The sequence below is a fragment of the Myodes glareolus genome, chromosome 3, assembly GCF_982192425.1.
Source record: "Myodes glareolus chromosome 3, mMyoGla1.1, whole genome shotgun sequence".
In the NCBI taxonomy this organism is placed as follows: domain Eukaryota; kingdom Metazoa; phylum Chordata; class Mammalia; order Rodentia; family Cricetidae; genus Myodes; species Myodes glareolus.
Genome location: NC_142028.1, coordinates 114,919,475 through 114,939,185, shown reverse-complemented (window position 1 = coordinate 114,939,185; position 19,711 = coordinate 114,919,475). Strand labels below are relative to the sequence as shown.

At 36.5% G+C, this 19,711-nt stretch overlaps 1 protein-coding gene across 20 annotated transcripts in view; it reads right to left on the bottom strand.

Moving 5' to 3' along the window:
* Ptprd (protein tyrosine phosphatase receptor type D) overlaps nt 1-19,711 on the bottom strand; it is a 1,378,451-nt gene that overhangs the window by 103,771 nt on the left and 1,254,969 nt on the right. For all 20 annotated transcript variants that reach the window (XM_085686142.2, XM_087904910.1, XM_087904905.1 and 17 more), the window contains 2 exons: nt 15,819-15,979; nt 6,687-6,799 (listed from right to left, as the gene is read on the bottom strand). In XM_085686142.2, coding sequence (XP_085542268.1) covers nt 6,687-6,799; nt 15,819-15,979 — 274 coding nt within the window. The remainder of the gene's footprint in view (nt 1-6,686; nt 6,800-15,818; nt 15,980-19,711) is intronic.

The window sequence follows — 19,711 nt, the reverse complement described above, 5'->3', positions numbered from 1 at the left end:
ACAGACGGGGGAGGGCGTTGTCCACACAGCTAAAATTTCTCATCAACTCTCAAGCAGCAACTGCAGAATTTTCAGTGCTGACCCACCGTTTATTTGAATTGACGTGAATGACAAAGGTAGGATGCAGAGGAAATGAGGCCTTTGTGCTCACAGGCAAACACTATGAGAAGCAGGAATGCTAAGCACTCGGGTTTATTTTGTCAACAGAAGTGATGCATATACCTGTTTTCTACCAGGAGCTGGAAGTGGATGTTGTAAATAACCTGGTGATCTTTTTCTATTTGTAGGGCCAGGTATCACCCAAATTCCCCAGAATGGTTACCCCAGACTCCCCTTCTCTAGACCTTCCTTTTTATCTTTGTTTCTCAGTCAATAGAATGCATCCCTAGGGGAGCTGCACCAAGTACGTTATAGCTTGCTGAGCTAGAGCGTTAAGCTACAGAACACATCTCCAGGGTAGAGGTCAAATGTACTTTGCAAAAGAGTTCCCATGTAGTCAGGCTTTTAGCTTCCTCTGCACAAGGATTAAGAAAACTGTTGCTAGGAAACTTTTTTTTTTTTAGTTGAACTGTATTCAAATGTCTAAAAGAAACTGACTTAGTGTGAGACTAAGGACGTTTTAATCAGTCCAGATAACTAAGAAATGCTGAACTGAATGTCCTTCTGTTCTCTCACAGCTCTGCTGGCAGAAGAGCACTGAAATGGAAGGATTCTGACAGGGTCAGACGGCTTGGACTCAGGTGGTGGCATGCTCACCAAGATGGGCAGCAACAGAATGGTCGTAAGCCACCCTGATCTAAAGATGGTATGTTCATACATGTTAGAATTCTGAGAATTCAGCCTGGCTCTGGAGTTGGGGCAGGCAGAGGGTACTCAGACTGACACCTGCAATGTACACACTGTCGGTCCCTTTCTGTAATCATGTTCAGATTCCCTGAAACTATGAACTAACACTATAAACTCAAAATGCTAAAAACTGCAGTCCAACTTTGCAAAACATCTCTAAAAAGATATAAAGGTAATTTTGCTTTTTAAAATAGTCTCACAGTGTCCTTTCATTTAGAGCATCCTTCAAATTACTATATTATCCATAGAGAAATGCTTATTAAAAAGGGGCTCAGCAATTCAAATATCAAAACAGCAATGCTAATAACTCCAATATTCAAAATATATTGAGCCTTGATTTGTTGTATGAGTGGAAAACTTCACATCTAAACTCATGTGGTAGGTGGTAGCAGAAATACAGGTATACCAAAGTATATTAAACTACTTGACGACTACATATGGCATTTATGGAACAGAAATAACATTTAGACTTGGGGTTCATCCCCAAGATATCTCAGTTCATAAGTACAAATTAAAAAAAAAAAAAAGCTGGGTATTGTAGCTCAGTGGCAGAAATTTGACTGGCATGCAGGACAATCTGGCTTCAATACCCAGATTAAAAAAAAATACACATACATACATAAAAAATTTGTTGTCTCTAAGAAAAAAATATTACGCATCAAATAAAGCAAAAGTTCAAGTCTAAAATATTTTGTTCCCTAGAATATTATATAATGAATATTCAACTCATGCTTGCTTTATTTATTTTCCACACATGTTTAATCCTCACATTAAATGTTTCCTGAAACTCTATAACTTTGCAAAGCACAGTTTTTGTGGCCAGTATTAATAGTGCCATATGATTTTTGCTGTCACTGAACATGTGTGTTTACAGAGTCTCAGTAGTATGCCATAATTTTCCTGCAAATAGTTTATGATAAATGCTGGGGGAACATTTAGTAGGTATCAACCAAGGGGAAGACAATTTGTTTATCAAATCAGCAACCTTCCATTAGTATATCTGACTTAGCAGCCATTGAAAGAAATTCAGCTCTTTAAGGATTAGTCACAGTTTGAACGTAATTTATATACTAGTTAAAGTGAGATAAATACAACTACTCTACTATGTTTATTAATTTGTTTTATAAATTAATGATAAGACATAAAGAGAACTGTGCGTCTTAAGATATAATTGCTTCTAGGGAAAAGCAACAACATAATTTGACTCAATTATGGTCAGTAATAGCTTAAATAAAATATTCTCTAAGTGTATGCCTCTTGAATTGAATGACAGACTTAAGTTTTAATTTTATTATAGGGTTTGTCTAAATGAGGGATTTGAACAACTATGTTCCTTTATACCCAAATTTACCATTTTTAATCAATGAACCAATGTTTTACCAGTATAAAATTCAAGAAAGGAATGTTTTATTGTTAGGTTTTATGTATATGTTTACTTAGAATAAACTCTGAAGATAATAAACATGTACATATGAAGGTGGGTAGCATCCGCATTGATGCGATTACTAACACCAATGGACCAGAGAGCTACTGCAGGACCTCTCACAATCTACTTGGCTACTGTGCAGACAGTCTGCCGCAGACACCACAGTCTCTGATACATTAACTTCTCAGCTTATTTTTATTTTTCACAGACTATCAATCATCTATGAGCCATATTTTCTTTCAGGCAAAACACACTAAGGACAGGTTCATACTGAAAAGTAACCTTGAGCTCTGGCCTTTGCTTTTCCAGTCTGAGACTCCTTTGGTTGTGTTTGGGTATCTTTGTGATGAGCCAGGGAGAAGGGACAACAGAAGCAGTCATGTTGGTGGGGGCTGGTACTGTGCCCCATAGTACTGGTTACCCTTCCCTCACTTCTCCTATGTACTAGACAGAACACAGACTTCTCTCAACAGTGAACTCATTTTTCTTTGCTGGAAGATGCACAAATATGAGCACATACCTGTCTCTTCCTTCCTTCTTTCCTTCCTTCCTCCCTCTCTCTTTCTCTCCCTTCCTCTTTTTCCTTCCTTCCTTCCTTCCTTCCTTCCTTCCTTCCTTCCTTCCTTCCTTCCTTCCTTCCTTCCTTCCTTTCCTTTATCTCAGCTTGTCTGCTTTGGAAGGAGAAACCCTTCCCTTTTGTGCCCTCTCAGTGGATCTAAGGATTCTTCTAAAAGCTTAAATACTTGAATCATTTTCCCGTTTTTCCACAACTTAAAGATTCGAAAAAGTTGGCTAAGGGGTTACTAATTTTAATATGGTCCTTTACTGCCTTTCTTTTCTCTTTCAGTCATTCTGCCCAACTTATTTTGCAGAGAGAGGACAGTAACAAACCTCTACCAGGTTTACCTTTCTAACGTTACCTGCTTGTGTTGGAAAGATGTTTACCTGCCCATTCCATAACAAAAATCTCCAGCCCAGTACAGCAATAACTGAGGCCCTACTGATGTAAGATGTACTTATCTTAAAGGATTAAGTAGCCTACATTCTCCAAAATGCATCCTGTCTATATTCTGTGCTTTGAACTTTAACTAAGAAATCCACAGCCATGGATGACATTAACAAACATGAGAGCCTGCGTTCTGTGCCCAGAGCCTAGGCCATCCTGGCTTGCTCGGGTGCTCAAGTATGGATTTAACATCAGGAATAGATTCCTGTCTGAAATTTTACAAGTATGCTAACACAAAATTTTGCCTTAGCTAAGCAACAGTGGACAGCATTCTGATTTGTTTGTGATCAAAATGTGTCTGTGCACTGTTAAACTAACAGAATAATGTCATGTAACAACTGGACTATTGATCAAAATTGAAACAAAATCTGATTCCTTGCTGTATACTTTCTAATCAAAATAAATAAAATGTAACTTAGAGTCTATCACTCACAAGAAGTTTTTAGAAAGAAAATTCGAATAGAATCAGAGGGCTGGCTATACAAGGCGTTTCCCTCCATCCTGCACAGCTGATGGAATGTCACATGGCAGTGTTTGCTTGCTCCTTTATCATTCCTAACAGTCTGTCACACGTGGCATCACCTACTCTTCTGGGGATGTTCTGGGGTAGGTCCCTGGTATATAAATCACACTTTTCTTATTTCACTGCATGTCATATTTTTCTGGAGTGAAGACTTGGGTTATTAATTTCCCACTTATACATGCCATTAATAAATATCCTCAACTGTTAATGTTGTTTGGGAACAAGTAATCACAGATTAATAAGTATGATACATACAAAACATATTTCACATAATGAAATATAGAAAATTTAAAATAAAAACTAAGTAGAATCATAGCAGCAACAAAATCTAATCAAGGATCACTTCAGTTTATTACTTGAGAAAAATCACTAATACTCGAATAAAAGGCAAGCGAAAATACAGACAGTTACTTGGTTAACAGCCCCATGTTTAGCTCTTACCCACTGACTGTTTTTAAGGCAGTTCACAGTCACTGGTGAAAATCCACATGGGCTAAAGAAAATGGCCATATCCCTAGACATTTGCACTAACACTTCAGTCTGTTCCATTTGGAAATGGCCACTTATTTAGGATATCAGCCCATCTTCCATAACTTTGGAGAAAAAGAATTTATTTCAGAAACAAATCAAGCTTAAGTGGATTGTTCCTCCAATCTAAAGCATAAGCAAGGGTTCATGAATGAGAAGGTGCGCTGGGTGGGGCGGAATCTCCTGCATGATTCCTTTCCTTTACCACATTTCCTTTCTTCTTCATCATGTCTTTCTATTGTATGCCACCCTCCATTCAGTAACAAGGACAACTCTAGGTAAATGATAATTTTTGTAAACTTTTTAATTCAGTAAATTCTTAAATGTTAGAATAACGATACTTCAACTGCAATCCATGACAGTTTGAACTTAGCACACTTTCTCCCTAAGTGGATCTAACATTTCCACATGCAATAAAAAAAATGCATTCTTAAGAGAACTTGTGGGTTGGCCACATCTGTGAAAAGCATCCACAGAAGCGGAAGACCCCTGAAGATGGGGTCTCTTGAAAGAGGTCTTGCTATTTTATTGCTCAGCATCACCTATATCTGATAGTCGTCCTTGACAAGTGGCTGCCTGTCATGTTTTGTCCTTCTCAGGGACTGCTGTAGGGATATAGGAATAGAGAGGTGCACCCACAAGTGCTTTTCTTTTGATATCTAATCCCTTAATTCAACACTGCACTATGATTTCACGACTGCTAGAAGGACAAGGTTGCTTTCAGAATAGATCATATTTCATACAGAAGCTGTGCACAGCAGCATCAGAGAGGAATGCTTTCTCAGTAGACTGTGAGTATAATGAATGGGAAGTAGGGAAGAATTTGACCTACAGTGATGTTGCTTTGGGGGTCCTCTATGGATTAAGTTACGTGATAGAGAAAGTATATGAGTCATTGTGTCCACCATTAAGAACTTGACTGTATTCTGAGGTAGTCAGTATACTTCCATTTTAAGATTAAGCAAAAGAAGAGTTACTATACCAACTTATTTTTATATCAAATTGACTTTAAAAAGCACCATGGGGGAAGACTCAACATGGTTCAAGCTGAGGGCTGCAATGACCCTGGAGGACACGTCAGATTTATTCACCCATCATGGACAAGTTCACAGTCTCCATTTCTCAGTCATGCAAAAAGTGTGTGCAGGACACTTTTGGTGTTAGGAACATTTGTTCTGCCATTTATGCTTATGAAAGCATATGCTTGCCTTCAAAAAGGAAAATTTAAAGAAGCCTAACTTCATTTAGATCAAAATTTTAAACAACTCAACATTTGTGATGATGGTGTAGCCACCTTGGAAATAAGGAACAGCTCTTTCATTTGAAGAGTTGATTGACACTGTGTTCATCTCCAGGCACAAAAACATGCTCAACACAATAAGCCACGCAGTCTCACAGTTCAAAGTAATTCATTGAGAATGTACAGTTTAATACCTACAGTGCATCACACTGGGAGTTAGAGCATTCCGACATTAATTAGAAACAAAAAACATCTGCCAGCAGTGTGGGGTATATCACTACAACAAAATTTTAATCCCAAAGACTTTTTAGATCAATGCTTTGTCTTGCTCACTATGGGAAGGTACTTATTAGGACTGCTCAGTGTGATTATTATAGTTCTCTCTATCATTTGATATTTGCCATTCACTTAACATAAATAGTTTGGTCAGAAGAAAGAGAAGTAGAAATAGTCTTAAATTAATATTGTAAAACTATCCCCCAGTAGAATAGTATTTTTTCTCTGTTGAAGCACTGAATATTCTTTAAGAATATGTTTCACATCTCAATTTATTCAAAGGTCTCTACAGCCTGAAACTTAAATTCGTCAGTGAAATTTAATAAAATTAAGGTTTTTTTTTAGGAAATGAAATTGTTCATTCATTCCATCCATCCTTCTCTTTCTCCTCTGTGTTCATCTTCCCTCTTTTCCTTTTCTTCCTCTCTTCACTTCCTACCATCTTCTTTAATGGTACCATAAACACAGACAGCAAAGTATGAAATAAATATCCCACTGAGAAGAACAATTGCCATATTCATCTATTTACTCATGCATTTACTTTATAAGATGAGAAACCAGATTGGTATCACTGAACATAAATAAACCATGTCATTCCCATTAAAATGATAGATACTTTTCTAAAGGCTAAGGACAAATTATACATCTTTCTCTTCCCCGTCCCATTTTAGATTTAACAAAGTAATTAAATTCCTCTCTATTGTATATATAAGTGAACTTCATCCATATTAAAACAAAAGATCGGGATGGACAAAATGGTTCAAAGCTGGTGATATATCATTTCTCAAGACGATGCCAATTGGACTATGACAGTCTGTGACAGACAGAGTGAGTCACTTACCTGGCGTTTGAAAGTTAAGGCGCCTCAACTCCACTGGGTCTGTTGGGTGGTGTGAAGGGACCTCCTTACTGTTCGGCAAGCTGCTCTTTCTGGACTCCGACTCTGCCCTCTTCCTATAGGGGGAAAATGAAAATTTAAGACTTAAGACAAGTAAAATAAACAAAGAACTAACCAAGTAACTAGTCCTTACACCATTCTTCCCTCCATGCTTTGGTTTCGATTTCTCAGCTTGGTGATTAAAAAGCTTTGTGACCCTGTTCAGATGCTGTTCTGTGAGCCTACACGGGCTCTTCATGTGCACACGTTCTGTTAACACAGATAATCTCAAATGCCCCTTCAGTAGGGAAGTAAATGATTAGTTCAGGTCACCTGCCTTTGGGTTTGCAAGAAGCATTATGTTAAGATACATCCAAATTCTTGCTCCGAAACCCTCTTGTCTACAGGTGCTATTTGTGGTAGATAGGACTGTATGCCTCTGGTAGACAAAACTAATACATTACCACGGAAAAACTGACTGACCTCAATCTAGGCCCTTCCTGCCCCTTTCTCTTTTAAAGAATATATTACTGGTGGCTACAAAATACAGTTTTATTGACGGTAAGTGCAGTAAAACATTTCTAAAATATTAAGATATCCTAATGCTTAGAAGGAGAGCTGGGACTAAAAAAAGACAAAACACCCCCTTTCTTTCTCAAATTGGGAGGAATAATGACAGTAGTGGGTGTGTATAGTGGTGTTATGTAACAAACTTTAATATTTTGTTAATGGCAGTCAATCACAGACAGAAAAGAGAAAAGTAATTTCATTTCAAGAAGTTATCAATTCCCCTAATGATTATATTATACTTCAAGACACATGAAGGGTTTTTTATATAAATCTGTAATTCACCATCTCCTTGATTTAACGCAGACCTAATTAGATATACTTTCTTACGTTGCCAAAAGTTAAACAAATTTTCAAATACAAAAATGTGATTTGTTCATAAAATTTATTCATCCATTTTCTTCCAAATACAAATAATTTCTTTTAAAACCCCATGTAGCAAATGGAAGCATTTTTCAGATTGCCTTTTTTCAATATTAATACCAGCAGTCTCATCCTTGCTCGAAGCAAAAATTCTTCTTTCGGTAAAGGCACTTCAATATGCCTAGGTTCTTCTGTATACTTCTCTGACCATGATACAGATGCCTAGGTTCTCCTGTATAATTCTATGACCGTGGTATAGATGCCTGGATTCTCCTGTATAATTCTATGACCATGGTATAGATGCTTAGGCTCTCCTGTATACTTCTGTGAACATGATACAGATGCCTAGGTTCCCCTGTATACTTCTATAACCGTGGTATAGATGCCTAGGTTCTCCTGTATAATTCTATGACTGTGGTATAGATGACTAGGTTCTTTTGTATACTTTTCCTGTGACCATGATACAGAAGACTAGCAAGCATTGCTCCTGTCTTGTTGGTTGTGGCCTTCTAAAGTATTCTCTTGTTTAATGCTATACAGGTGAGCCAGAAAAGTCTTTTCATCCCTGTTCATCTACACAAAATAGAAATAACCAGGGGATGAAAGAAGCCTGGAATAAAGATGATGTGCATTTGACTTATTCAAGTACAATGCTTTGGTGAAATATCCTGGAGGCAATGAATTTTCTTGGGAAGGTCCTATCAGGCACTTGTCCTCTAAGTACCATACATTAACCCATCTCAGAACTACATTTTCCTACATAAATTTGTCAAGGAGGGCCTTAGGATAGAAGGTACTGCCACACTGTCAATCTAAGGAAAGTGATGATTCTGAATTATGCCCAAAGTACCGGCATCTCTAGTTACAGGGAATAGAAACTGAAAATGAAAAGAAGAGGTGGAGGATTGGAAAGAGCAATGAGAAAGATGACAGCAGCTTAGGTCCCATGTGAAAAGAAGGACACGATGGTCACTTTCAGGTAGCAGTCATGCAATGGGTATCAGTCTCACAACAATGAGGCGATAATTTTATCACTGAAGATGCAGCAATGCTAAATGGATGCAAAGGAATTCAGCGAGCCTGCTGATCTCAGGGGATACTCACAGCTGGCCCTTTCAGGCCACAACCCAGGGCTTTTCTGAGGCTTGGGTCTTTGTGGGTAAGTAAGCACAGGCACACTTCTTTACTGATGTGCCAGCCCAGTGACTAAAGCCTGCAGCTCTCTTCCTTTCCACAGTGACTCTGCTGCAATTTATTCCAGGGCATGGAAAGTAGAATTAGAAATATCTGGGCAAGGAAACTGTCTCACTCTTGAGAGAATCTCCAAGCAGCCTCCTTATCTTCCTTTTCCCAGAGGCCATGATGAGTGGCACTAGCTATGCTGAGGGAACATTCTATAATGAATCAATTTTTTTATATAGTAGGAAAGCTGGAAATTACACCAGCTGTCAGGACAGGAGCCTTAGAAAGATCATAATAAGGGATTAAAATTACATACAAATAAAACATTCCATATAATTGCAGTTTGCGATAGACTGAAAGGGGCTACTGGACATATAATAGCTAATTTTTCTTTTATTCCGTCTGCTCAAATGAGATGACCAGCAAGATCAAAGACTCTCTTAGCTTTGATGAAAACCAAAGGCATGATTGTGGCTGCCTATAGCCTTACTACCAGTAGAAACATTATTTACTAGAATTGGAGTGTTTCAAACACACAAAGCATATCTGAGAAAGAATTAGAAGAAACAGTATTGGTTATGATCAATAATCATTCTATGTAGTTTATTTTTTAAAAAAATTTACTATTATAAAATATGAAGAGGATGGAATAGCCTATACCAGGCCTGACATGAATCTGAGCCATAGAAATTTCTGATTAGATGTTCCAAGGTTCCATAATTTTATTTTCAACTAGAAAATAATAGCAGTAGTCAGAAACATTCATATATTACCTATTGTAGTATTCCTATTAAGATTATCCTATTTTATTTTCAGTTTACTTTTTAACACGACAAGTATGTACCATATAGAGAAATTGTGCTGAGAGAACTAAAGATTGTGTGACATTCCACAGGGATCAAAACTGCTACCTTTATTTTCCGTTTACATAGCTCCCACTGAGGAAAGATATCCGAGAAATCAGTTTGTCTAGAAGATTGTATTCATGATCTGGAGACAGGTTTTGAATGCAACTTTTATAAATCTCTACTGTTAGTATTTGAAGAAGTGGTTCAGATTTTATTCTTTCGCGGCCCCTAGTTGTATTCTCAAAACCACCTAAATGTATATCTGCTAGAGGTCGTCTTCTCAGTTACTTCACCGATGAAAAAGGAGACTGATGTTTAAATTTTGGTCTGACTTTAACGTGAGCACATGGAGGAAGGATTATAAACTGTAAAGTGCCTGTACTGTTACAATGAAGCCTGAGGACAAGAAGTAGGTGCTATGTATTTTGGCTGAAACAAAATCACTTGTACTCTTCTGCTGGATTAATGAAAACCTGTGGTGTCCACTAATGGAGACCCTCTCTCCTGTCACTTCAGAGTTCACTGCTGGGAAACATATGGTTATATTAGAGACAGCGATACAAACAGGGATTCTCAAACTTAAGTGTGCACAAGAATCAGCTGTGCCGGCAGTTAAGCATGGGCTGCTGTGTCAAGCCTGTGGACTTTAGTTTTCTTGGGTGAGAATTAAGAATTTCTAATTCTGGCAAATTCTCAGAAGGCTGCTGACTGCAGTGCTGGCAGATGACCTCAGAGATCCTTATGTTAGGTGAATTTTTATCAAGCATTTATATCAATAAATAGTGTGGATTTGCATATTCATGATAAAAAGGAGAAAGCAATCTGGAATCATCATCAAATATATTTTAGCTATTATTATTTCTGTTATTGGAAATCAGGTCTGGGTGGCACAGGGATAATTTGGATTTGGTAAGAGTGTTCCCTAAGAGGTACAAACAAACGAAACAGAGGTCTACAGGACAACTCACATCTCCACCCTGCAGACACATTAACACACACGTATACTCATTTACCCCTGAACATAGAACTCAGAGACTGGCTGTGCTGCTTTCTAAATTTGGTTTTAACGAAATCCATTATTTTATTTTGATAACGGCAAAATATTTCCCTCATCGTCATTTTAAAATCCAAATTTTCACCTACATATAGGCTCTGTCCAGCTTCCACTTGCTAGGTAGGATCATTTATGCTAGCCCCACCCACAACTCATCAACACTTCCAGTCTACCTGTAGCTTAGTTTTTCTTTACTGAGCATGGAAGGGGTTTGGTCTCTATTCCTCACCTGTCAGGTTTACTGCTCCATTTAATGCAGCACAAAATAAAGAAAGAAAAAAAAAAGGAAAAAAAAGAAAGGCTTAGTGTTAGTTGGCCAATGGTAACAAGAGTAACCATGACAACCAAGTTTTTAAAAGTAGTGCTCACCAGCAGAGACACATAGCTCACACATAATAGTAAACAATAGCGCATCAAAATGTTTGCAGGCCTCTAATCAGGAAGAGGATGGAGCCATGAGACCACAGCACTGAATAAAGAATGCAGGGGTTTCCCTGGTGCATTCACTTTCACTTACTCCTTTATAAAAATGCTGTGAAAATTAATCAATACAGCACGTATATGATGACCATGACATTGAATTTTTAAGATCTAACTCAGAAAAACAACTAGTGTTCTTAATGAAAATGCAACAGAATTTCATAACTATAAAGCCTTCAGCTAAGAAGTATGTCATTCTTTAGTGACATGGAATTCTGAAAATTGCATTGCATGGAGTAAAATTTTGAGCACTGGAACATTACACCACAATGAAATAAAGTAGCAGAAATAATTTTCCAACACTTCTTGACAAGTACGGCAATTGTAAGTCTTTTTATAATAAAGGATTAAATACATTTTTAAGTATTGGAAAATTTAATACTAGTGATTATAAAACCAAAGTGCATGCCCCTGCTGTATAACTAAGCTAATTCAGAGAAGCATTTTATTACTAGCCATAGAAAAGACAGACATTTATTCATAGGGGGTGCTACTTTCTGTAAACACATCCACCAGTCACTCATAGATGCTTCCCCTTATGATGATACATTGACTATTTAAATAGGGAGCTATTTTTCAGGGAATAGCTTTCTCCAGAAATAATTAATCTGAACAATACTCATTTGGAGGGAACACAGTGAGCAAAGGGCTTTGTGTGGTAGACACACATACTATAGACAATGCAGTTCATCACTGTTCAAAAAAAATCACATTTATCTGTATAAACACACACACAGTGAAGGATGACAATGATATCACACTTATTTTATTTATTTAATTCTGGTCTTAAATGTAAAGTGATTTACCTAGCGTCCTGAATTAAAAAAAATAAAAACAATTTTATGTACATGCTTTTCACTTCCTTTTAAATCAATGAGTTTATCAGAGACTGGAGTGTAAGAAATTTCCTCTGTATGGAAGAGAAAAGCTGTTTGAACATTCATATGAAAGGATGGAGAGTTAACACTTCTCCTACAAGATTACTTGATTTAGCCTATATATGCATTAGTATTTGTTTAAATATCTACATTTGAAGGCTTGAAAAACAGGTAAGTTTATATCATAGGCCAAGATGAAACTGATAGAAAGCGGCAGAACAAACAGTTGGAGGAAAGTAAATGTAATACTATTGGATACTTATAAAATCATGTGTGCAGTGTAGCTCTGTTCTCGGCACAAGGAGAAACAGGAGTCAAGACAAGGGGCAATATTACAGATGCAACAGGTTAACTCATCCTTAACTAGACTTCAAGGACATAGAAAAGGGGGCTTACAATAGCCTGAATAGAGGAAGAGAGGAAGTAACTCAGACATAAGAGATGAGAAGAGTGATCAAGGTAGGAGGAGTGGCATGGAGTTAAGACTGAGACTCCAGGCAGGGGAGGCTTCTGGGTTGCAGAATATAATACTGACCCTGAGCTAGGTATGGGCTTAGCTTTTTTCACAAGGTATAATGAATGTCTGCTATGATATGTCTGATGATAATTTAGAAATTCATGTAAGTTGATGTACAAACAGGAGACTCTAGGATCAGCTGAAAAGGGTAAAATTAGTTGTGTCTCATCTCCCTCATAAAATACACACAGGTATCTAAGGAGAAGGAAAGACGTTTCTCTCTTCATGGGATAAGTTGTCATACCCAAGGTTGTTATTTCTGCTTATAATATGTCTTGGGTTTTTCTAGCTTCATATTTTGCACTTTCTTTCCCACACCATGACATTGAAAAAGACACTATCATGCATTTTGAATCTTTCCCATAAATTCATGCTAATATTTTATTTTAAAATATTTGCTTTATTAATAATGCTCAGGCTTTATTAGAACTAATTATGGAATGCTACATAGTAGCATGTGCAAAGTAGATGGATGTGGAAGACATGAGTGGCCTGGTGAATTTTAATTTTCAGTGGTGGATGGATGATGACAAGCTGGGTTTATACACCACAATTAGATACACACATATACATATAAAGTAGGAAAAACATAAAGCAGTACTGTTATCTTTTTATGTTCCCAGATAACGGAGTGGTATTATTAAAAAGCTCACTTGTATAGTTCATTTATTTTTCTTGTAAATGATGAAGTTTGAGATGTTGACAAGACTCTCTAGACCTTCGGGCACAGAAGCTGACCTTGACCACAAGGCTCCTGATTTATATTCCATTTTTTTCTAGGCCTTGCCAGCATCTTATTTCGGAATTCATATTGTTGAGTCATTGGATAAATGAATTATGAAAATCTTTACAAAGAAATAAAAATAAGTAATATTTGTAACACTGTAAATCTACTAATTGTAGTCTAATACTCTGAAAAGTCAGTAAATAGATTTGAGCCATTTAAAAGCTTCAGTAATTGTTTCGTCACATGTATCAATGTATTATAGACATAAAAATGAGCAGAATAAAAGTCAAATGTACAGAATGACATAAAATAGTGTCACATTTCCATATTAATATAATTATTAAGGGAAAAGTCTCAAAGCCTCAAGTTGCAGGGTAAAATACAGTTATTAATATGGAAAGCCAGCAAAAGCTACTGACTGTTTCACACAAGGAATCATTCTGTAAGCAAGTGTATCTGGTAAAGGCAATGCCCAAATCAATGTGACCCCATTCTGTTTTATGCTATTGACATCTCTAAACATTATTTACACAAGGAAATAAAATATTAATATTTTCTTAATTATGGTAATGCCAATTGTGATACTTTTTGAGTCATGATCAAAGATCTATGTGTACCCCAAAAGGCACCTAAGAGAGTGAAGTTCATATTACATAATTAACTTTGTTCAGAGTCCAAGCTATAAAAGACACCATTCACTGAGTACAAATTTCCTCTTGAACTGCTTCATGATAATCAAGAAGGACATTGTTGGGTCTACTTAAATTTCAAGTCAGGAACATTTTTTAGTGCTGAATCAAGCATTTCTATTTCAGAAATGCTCCGTGGCCTTCAGATGGTTAGCTAAATATACTTAGCATTCGAGGATGTATGCATTTTCCGACAATCACATTAGACGAGGCTACATGTGCACACACGAAAAAAACAACTCTTTTAACAGAGTCATGAGACCTTTAAATCAGATGTTTCGTCTTGCAAGATTATGGAAAACAATAAATTAGCTGATTCTCTTCAAGCACATGTAGATAAATCAAGGAAAATATAAGTGTAGTTTTAAAAAATTATCAAGGCTATAGTTATTAATTTCACATATGTACATAATTAACTTATAAATACAATAGGATTACTTACTAATTGGTATATAATAAAACATGACCTGAAAATGAGGTATGCATTCTGCACATTTTGAATATCAGAAATGCCACTGGACATGGGTTAGAAAGGGACCTGTGAATAGGTACTTTCTTTCTAGCTAGATTCCAGTATAAGATGTGACCATTTGAATGATTATATTATAGATAACAATGAGAAATATAATTTAGTTTTTTTAAAAAAAAATCCAACCTTTCTCTTCTGTTACTACTTGTTGCACACATATATAAAGGGCACCAACTCCTGCCTTGGCTCACATAGGATCCATAACTGACCTGCGGCATGAGGACAATGCATTTCTTCTACTTTTATGTCTTATAGAGAAGAGAGGTGAGAAAAATAACAGCTTCATTAACATGCATACCAGTAAGATAAAGACTAAAGTGGGGAGATGGAAATCATCCCCTAAGAGAAGACTTTGCCATTGATCACGAGCACTGTGCTATTTTACAGCTTGAGCAATTGTGTGATGGCAGTGATCTGAAGGGAAAAAAAGGGATTGAAGGGATAACTAAGGATATTTATCTCTTTCTTTCTAACGTCAAGATAGATTAGGCAATTTAATGGATCGTGATTATTAACTTTGCTTTGTCTTTTATCATTTCAACTTTCTCTCTGTATTGGATTAAATAGAATACACCCTTATAGAAGACAGTTCTCCAGAGAGGATCAGAGAACATGAAGAAAAACAAAACAAAAAACAAAGCAAGCCTATTCTATGAACATAAGAACAAAGGAATAATGGTAGAAATGACAAAAATACTAATCAGGTCACTTTTGAGATGTATAAGGACTATAGTTAGCATTTAATAGCAAATTTAATAGTGAACATTTAGAAAAATGCAGAAAAACTGAAAGGGAATTCATGATTTATCTTTTTTCTTTAAAAAAATCCTTAATCATTTAGTTATATTTGCTAAACCCTCAAAAACAGCAATATTTTAGCACTTTTGCACAACAGATTTATGAAATGAATAGAAATGAGTAAACATGTGTTTTGAAAATAATCATCTAAAAGTCAAATTGAAACTTGCATAGAATGAGCTCTTTGGGGTATACCAATATCTTGCTATCATAAAAACTGGTCATTAAAATGCATCATAGAATATGGAGGCTGAAAGAGTACATTCTGTACAATAAAAGACCACGACACAAGCTCTGTTACCCCAGCTTGCTTTAGGCATGACAAAAACATGTTTTCTAATATTAGTTACTGGACAGTCTTCAAATACATCATAAAAAATCTTACACACAATCGTAGAAATTGATTCATTCTTCTAAATCTAAGTCATCCTCAAAGTCACAATTAAAATATAGAGCAGACTTACCTTTTATAAAGAAGAATAGCAATCACAATACAGATGATAAAGACCACAGCAAGGACAGGACCTACGACCCATATCAAGCCTTCCTCTTCATCTGTGATTGGCTGAGGATCCAGATCCATTGACACAACAGGGTCGGAGTATGGGCTGGTTGCATACATTTTCTAAGGATAAACAGAGTCCATTAGTTAGAAAACAATGTCTTTCTAAAGGGTATTTTTTGCACTAAATTGAGAGGGAAAAACATGATATAATGTATTTGATGATAGGTTGATGAAAACATATTAAGCAAATACTGGATGAGTTAAAAAAGAAAACAAAATAAGGAAATATGAGAGGAAGAAGGACATTTTACAATGCTGGAAATGAGAGAGATATAACAAAATCATTTTGAATGGTGTAAATAACTTCAATGGTACCTTTATCATGGAATTTACATATATAATTTCATGAAGTCCAAAGTACCCTTAATTAAGTATCAAATCTGGGCTTACATGGTTCCCTTCAAAGGTCATAGTCTGTCTAACAAATTCCCAACAACGGGCATGAGAAGCTTTCTTTTAAGTTATTGGTTATGGTTATCCAAAGGATTCCCCAAGAAGGCTATTTTTCTTTCCTTTGTTTGCTTCCTAGAAGTCAAAGGAAGTTCCTATTGCTAAAGATGCTAAGCACTTTAGACATAGGACTAGGGGACCTGAGGTGGATCTGACCTGAAAGCCTCCTCCCTGAAGACTAGTATTCACGGTACCAAAAGGAGCCACACAAGCTAAAGGAGGGAACCCAGACATGAAGCCTATGAACTATATCAACAGCTAAAATGGCCTAATAACTCCAAGGGTGCAATAGTGGCACAGATGCTTCGGTGGCAATTAGTAACACTCCAATTGGACTTAAGGTCCACTCACCAAGAGAGAAACCACACCTGGTACTGTAAACATGGCCAACAGTCTGTAGCTAGTCAACATAGCTCTTGAAGGAGAATCTCTAACAGTGACTGTATGAAATCAGCATGATCCCTACCTACACTCTCAACATTTACCCTAATATCTACAGATAAGTATAGTTCTCATTCCTCATCAAAGGAAACTTCTCTTTACAACAAGAAGAGAAACACCATTGCAGGAAACCACAACTGAGCAAAATGCAGAGTCGTGGAGATCAGTTTCAACTGATGCATCTACAGCACCCAGCCTGCACCTAAATCACCGAGGTCACTGTGGAAGAAGGAACAGAAGGATAATAGTGTAAGAGCCAGAGGAACAGGAAGTATACTATGAGATTGTGTCTCCTGGAAATGTCAGGAACACAACACTCATGAAATTCTACCAAAATGGGTGCCTAATAACAAAGATACCAATAGATATGGTAATTCAGAAGAGAAAAAAAATCTCATAAGGCTTCTACTCTACACAAAGAATTAAACGCAACTATGGAAGGCTGAGAGATGAGAAATAGTCTTCTCTAGGGAACAGCTCACCAACTGGTTATCCAATACCAAATGCTCTTTCCTGACAACATGTACATACAATTACCATTATACTAACTGAGCAGGTTGTATTTATATATTTTTTAGGCACACACAATTAAAAGAAAATAGGTTATGAATTTGAGAGCAAGGGAAGTACATGGAGGGTTGAAAAAAAGATGCAAAATAATGTAATTATATTAATGTCAAAATGAAGAACTAGCTTTTAAAAAGAAGCAACATTCAATAACCATTTGCATTGTGGTAATTTATTAATTGCTATGAGAAAAATAAAGATGCTAGAATAGAGTATTCCTAATCCAAAACAGGTAGTCCAAATGCTCTGAAATCCAATAGGGTGTGATTTCAGAATAGTTTACAGATTTTGGGATTCAGTCTCCTCCAATCTAACTAAACAATCCAATGAGCAAGCAGCGACTCTGAAGTCAGAAACACTGTTGTTCTAAGACCTTGGACATGCGATAATCCATGTCATGAAGATACAGAGATCAGCACTGGCAAACATTTTCATAGGAAAAGAAACATTATTTAGTGCAATGTTAGAGCACACCAGCATTTATCAGTACTCTCCATTTCTAGGGCGCTTAAGTCTACAGTTACAAAAGAGAGTGCCAAATAGAAATCAAGATGTATGGAACTGATGGTATAGCTTTGTGAAGCACAATTATTAGAACTGGAGGGATTTGGTAGCTTCTATTTAACCTTATGACAGCTACCAATTAGGAGTTCATATGCTTGTTTCCAAAAAGAAATTGATAGCTTATCTTCAAAGCACAGTTACTCAATAAAGAACATGCTTTTTTTTTCTGTAATATCCTATTTCACTCCACTTTGTCCCATTTTAAATGAAGCATTTTTGCATGGTGTGGTAGCACATGCCTTTATTTAATCCCACCACTTGAGAGGCAGAGGCAAGTGATTTGATTTCTTTGAGTTTGAGGCCCGGACAGCCAAGGCTGTTGCACAGAAAAATCCTGTCTCTGAAAAACAAAACAAAACAAAACAAAAACAAAACACACACTAAAATAAAATAAAGCATCTCTTTGAACCCACCACGTTTAAGTTCTGTGTTTTACTCCAAGTCAATCCAGACCCACTGGCTGCATGTGTCTTCTTCCATTAACTCACCTGTTTCTAGCACCTGTGAGCTTTGGTACTATTATAACATTTACTAAATCTAATTGTCTTTCTTCAGTCCTTGGGTTTTTATTATCTTTTCAGACCTGCGCCTGTTGAGCAACACTTACTATGTCCCTTCCTGGCTTTCTTAATTCTGTACTTCCTTAGCTCCTTCCTACTGGTTTTAACTATTTGAGCAAGAGAGTTTCACTTTCAATCGCCTGAACATTCAGGTTCAAATGAAGAGCTTCCATTCTGACCAGTTATATCTTTGTCTTGATTCCCAATTTTTTACTCTTTCCTGTGAAAAGAGACTACAGGTTTGACTTATCAGTAACCTGAGGTTACACTGCTGGTGTCGTAGATACCATTTGTTCATTAAAACTCCCTTAAGGCGCTCCTGTACAGAGCCAGAGTTTCTGCATTTTTATTGATTACAGCTGCTACTGGAGTTATCATCCTAACTTGCAACTGTAAAGCCTTCGAGGGGCTGTCTCTTATGAAATCTGTCTGTGAAACCTGCGTACCTCACCATGGTTATCAGGAGCCTCAGCACTTTTGTTTTAAACCTTCTTACCATATTTAGAACATTCTATCACAGTGAGCTTTTGTTGTTGCTTCCTAAATGTTCTATCCTTACTAATTAACATATTCACAAGCTCTGTAACAGTTCTAAAAATGCAACTACTTTCCAAGGACTCACTTAAACACTGCCTTGTTTACTGGTGGAATTCATTTCAAAAATAACACTGGATACAAACATAATAATTTCATCTAGAACACTAGATACAAACATAACAATTTCATCGAGTCATGCATTTCCTGTTGATGGCATGCATGAGATTCTGTTTTCAAAGATGTGAAAGAACAGTTGATCTTCTCTGATGAAACTAAACTCCTGGAAGGTTTGGGATTTCCATGCTGTTTATGTTTATTTGTTTAGCGTGGCTAGCATAGTAATTGTATTTAGAAAGTTCTCAACAAATTTTTGCAGAAAAAATACAACAAAAAATAAAAACAAAACCTCCTTTTTTCAAGTGGCTGAGAATGCCAAGACAAAATTGGATATACTTGTTCAAGATCAGCAAATATAGTTAAGTTTTTAATTTCCATTTTTCAAAGACTTACTTAAAGGCATATAGTCTAAATTTAGAACAAGCTCAAAAGACAAGCAAAGATCATGCTCCCCTGCATATTTGAATTTTGCTATTGTTTTCTATTTTCTTTACTTCCCAGGACAGAGGTTTAAAGACATTCAAGATTTTCCATGAATCAAACATGAAAATTGAGT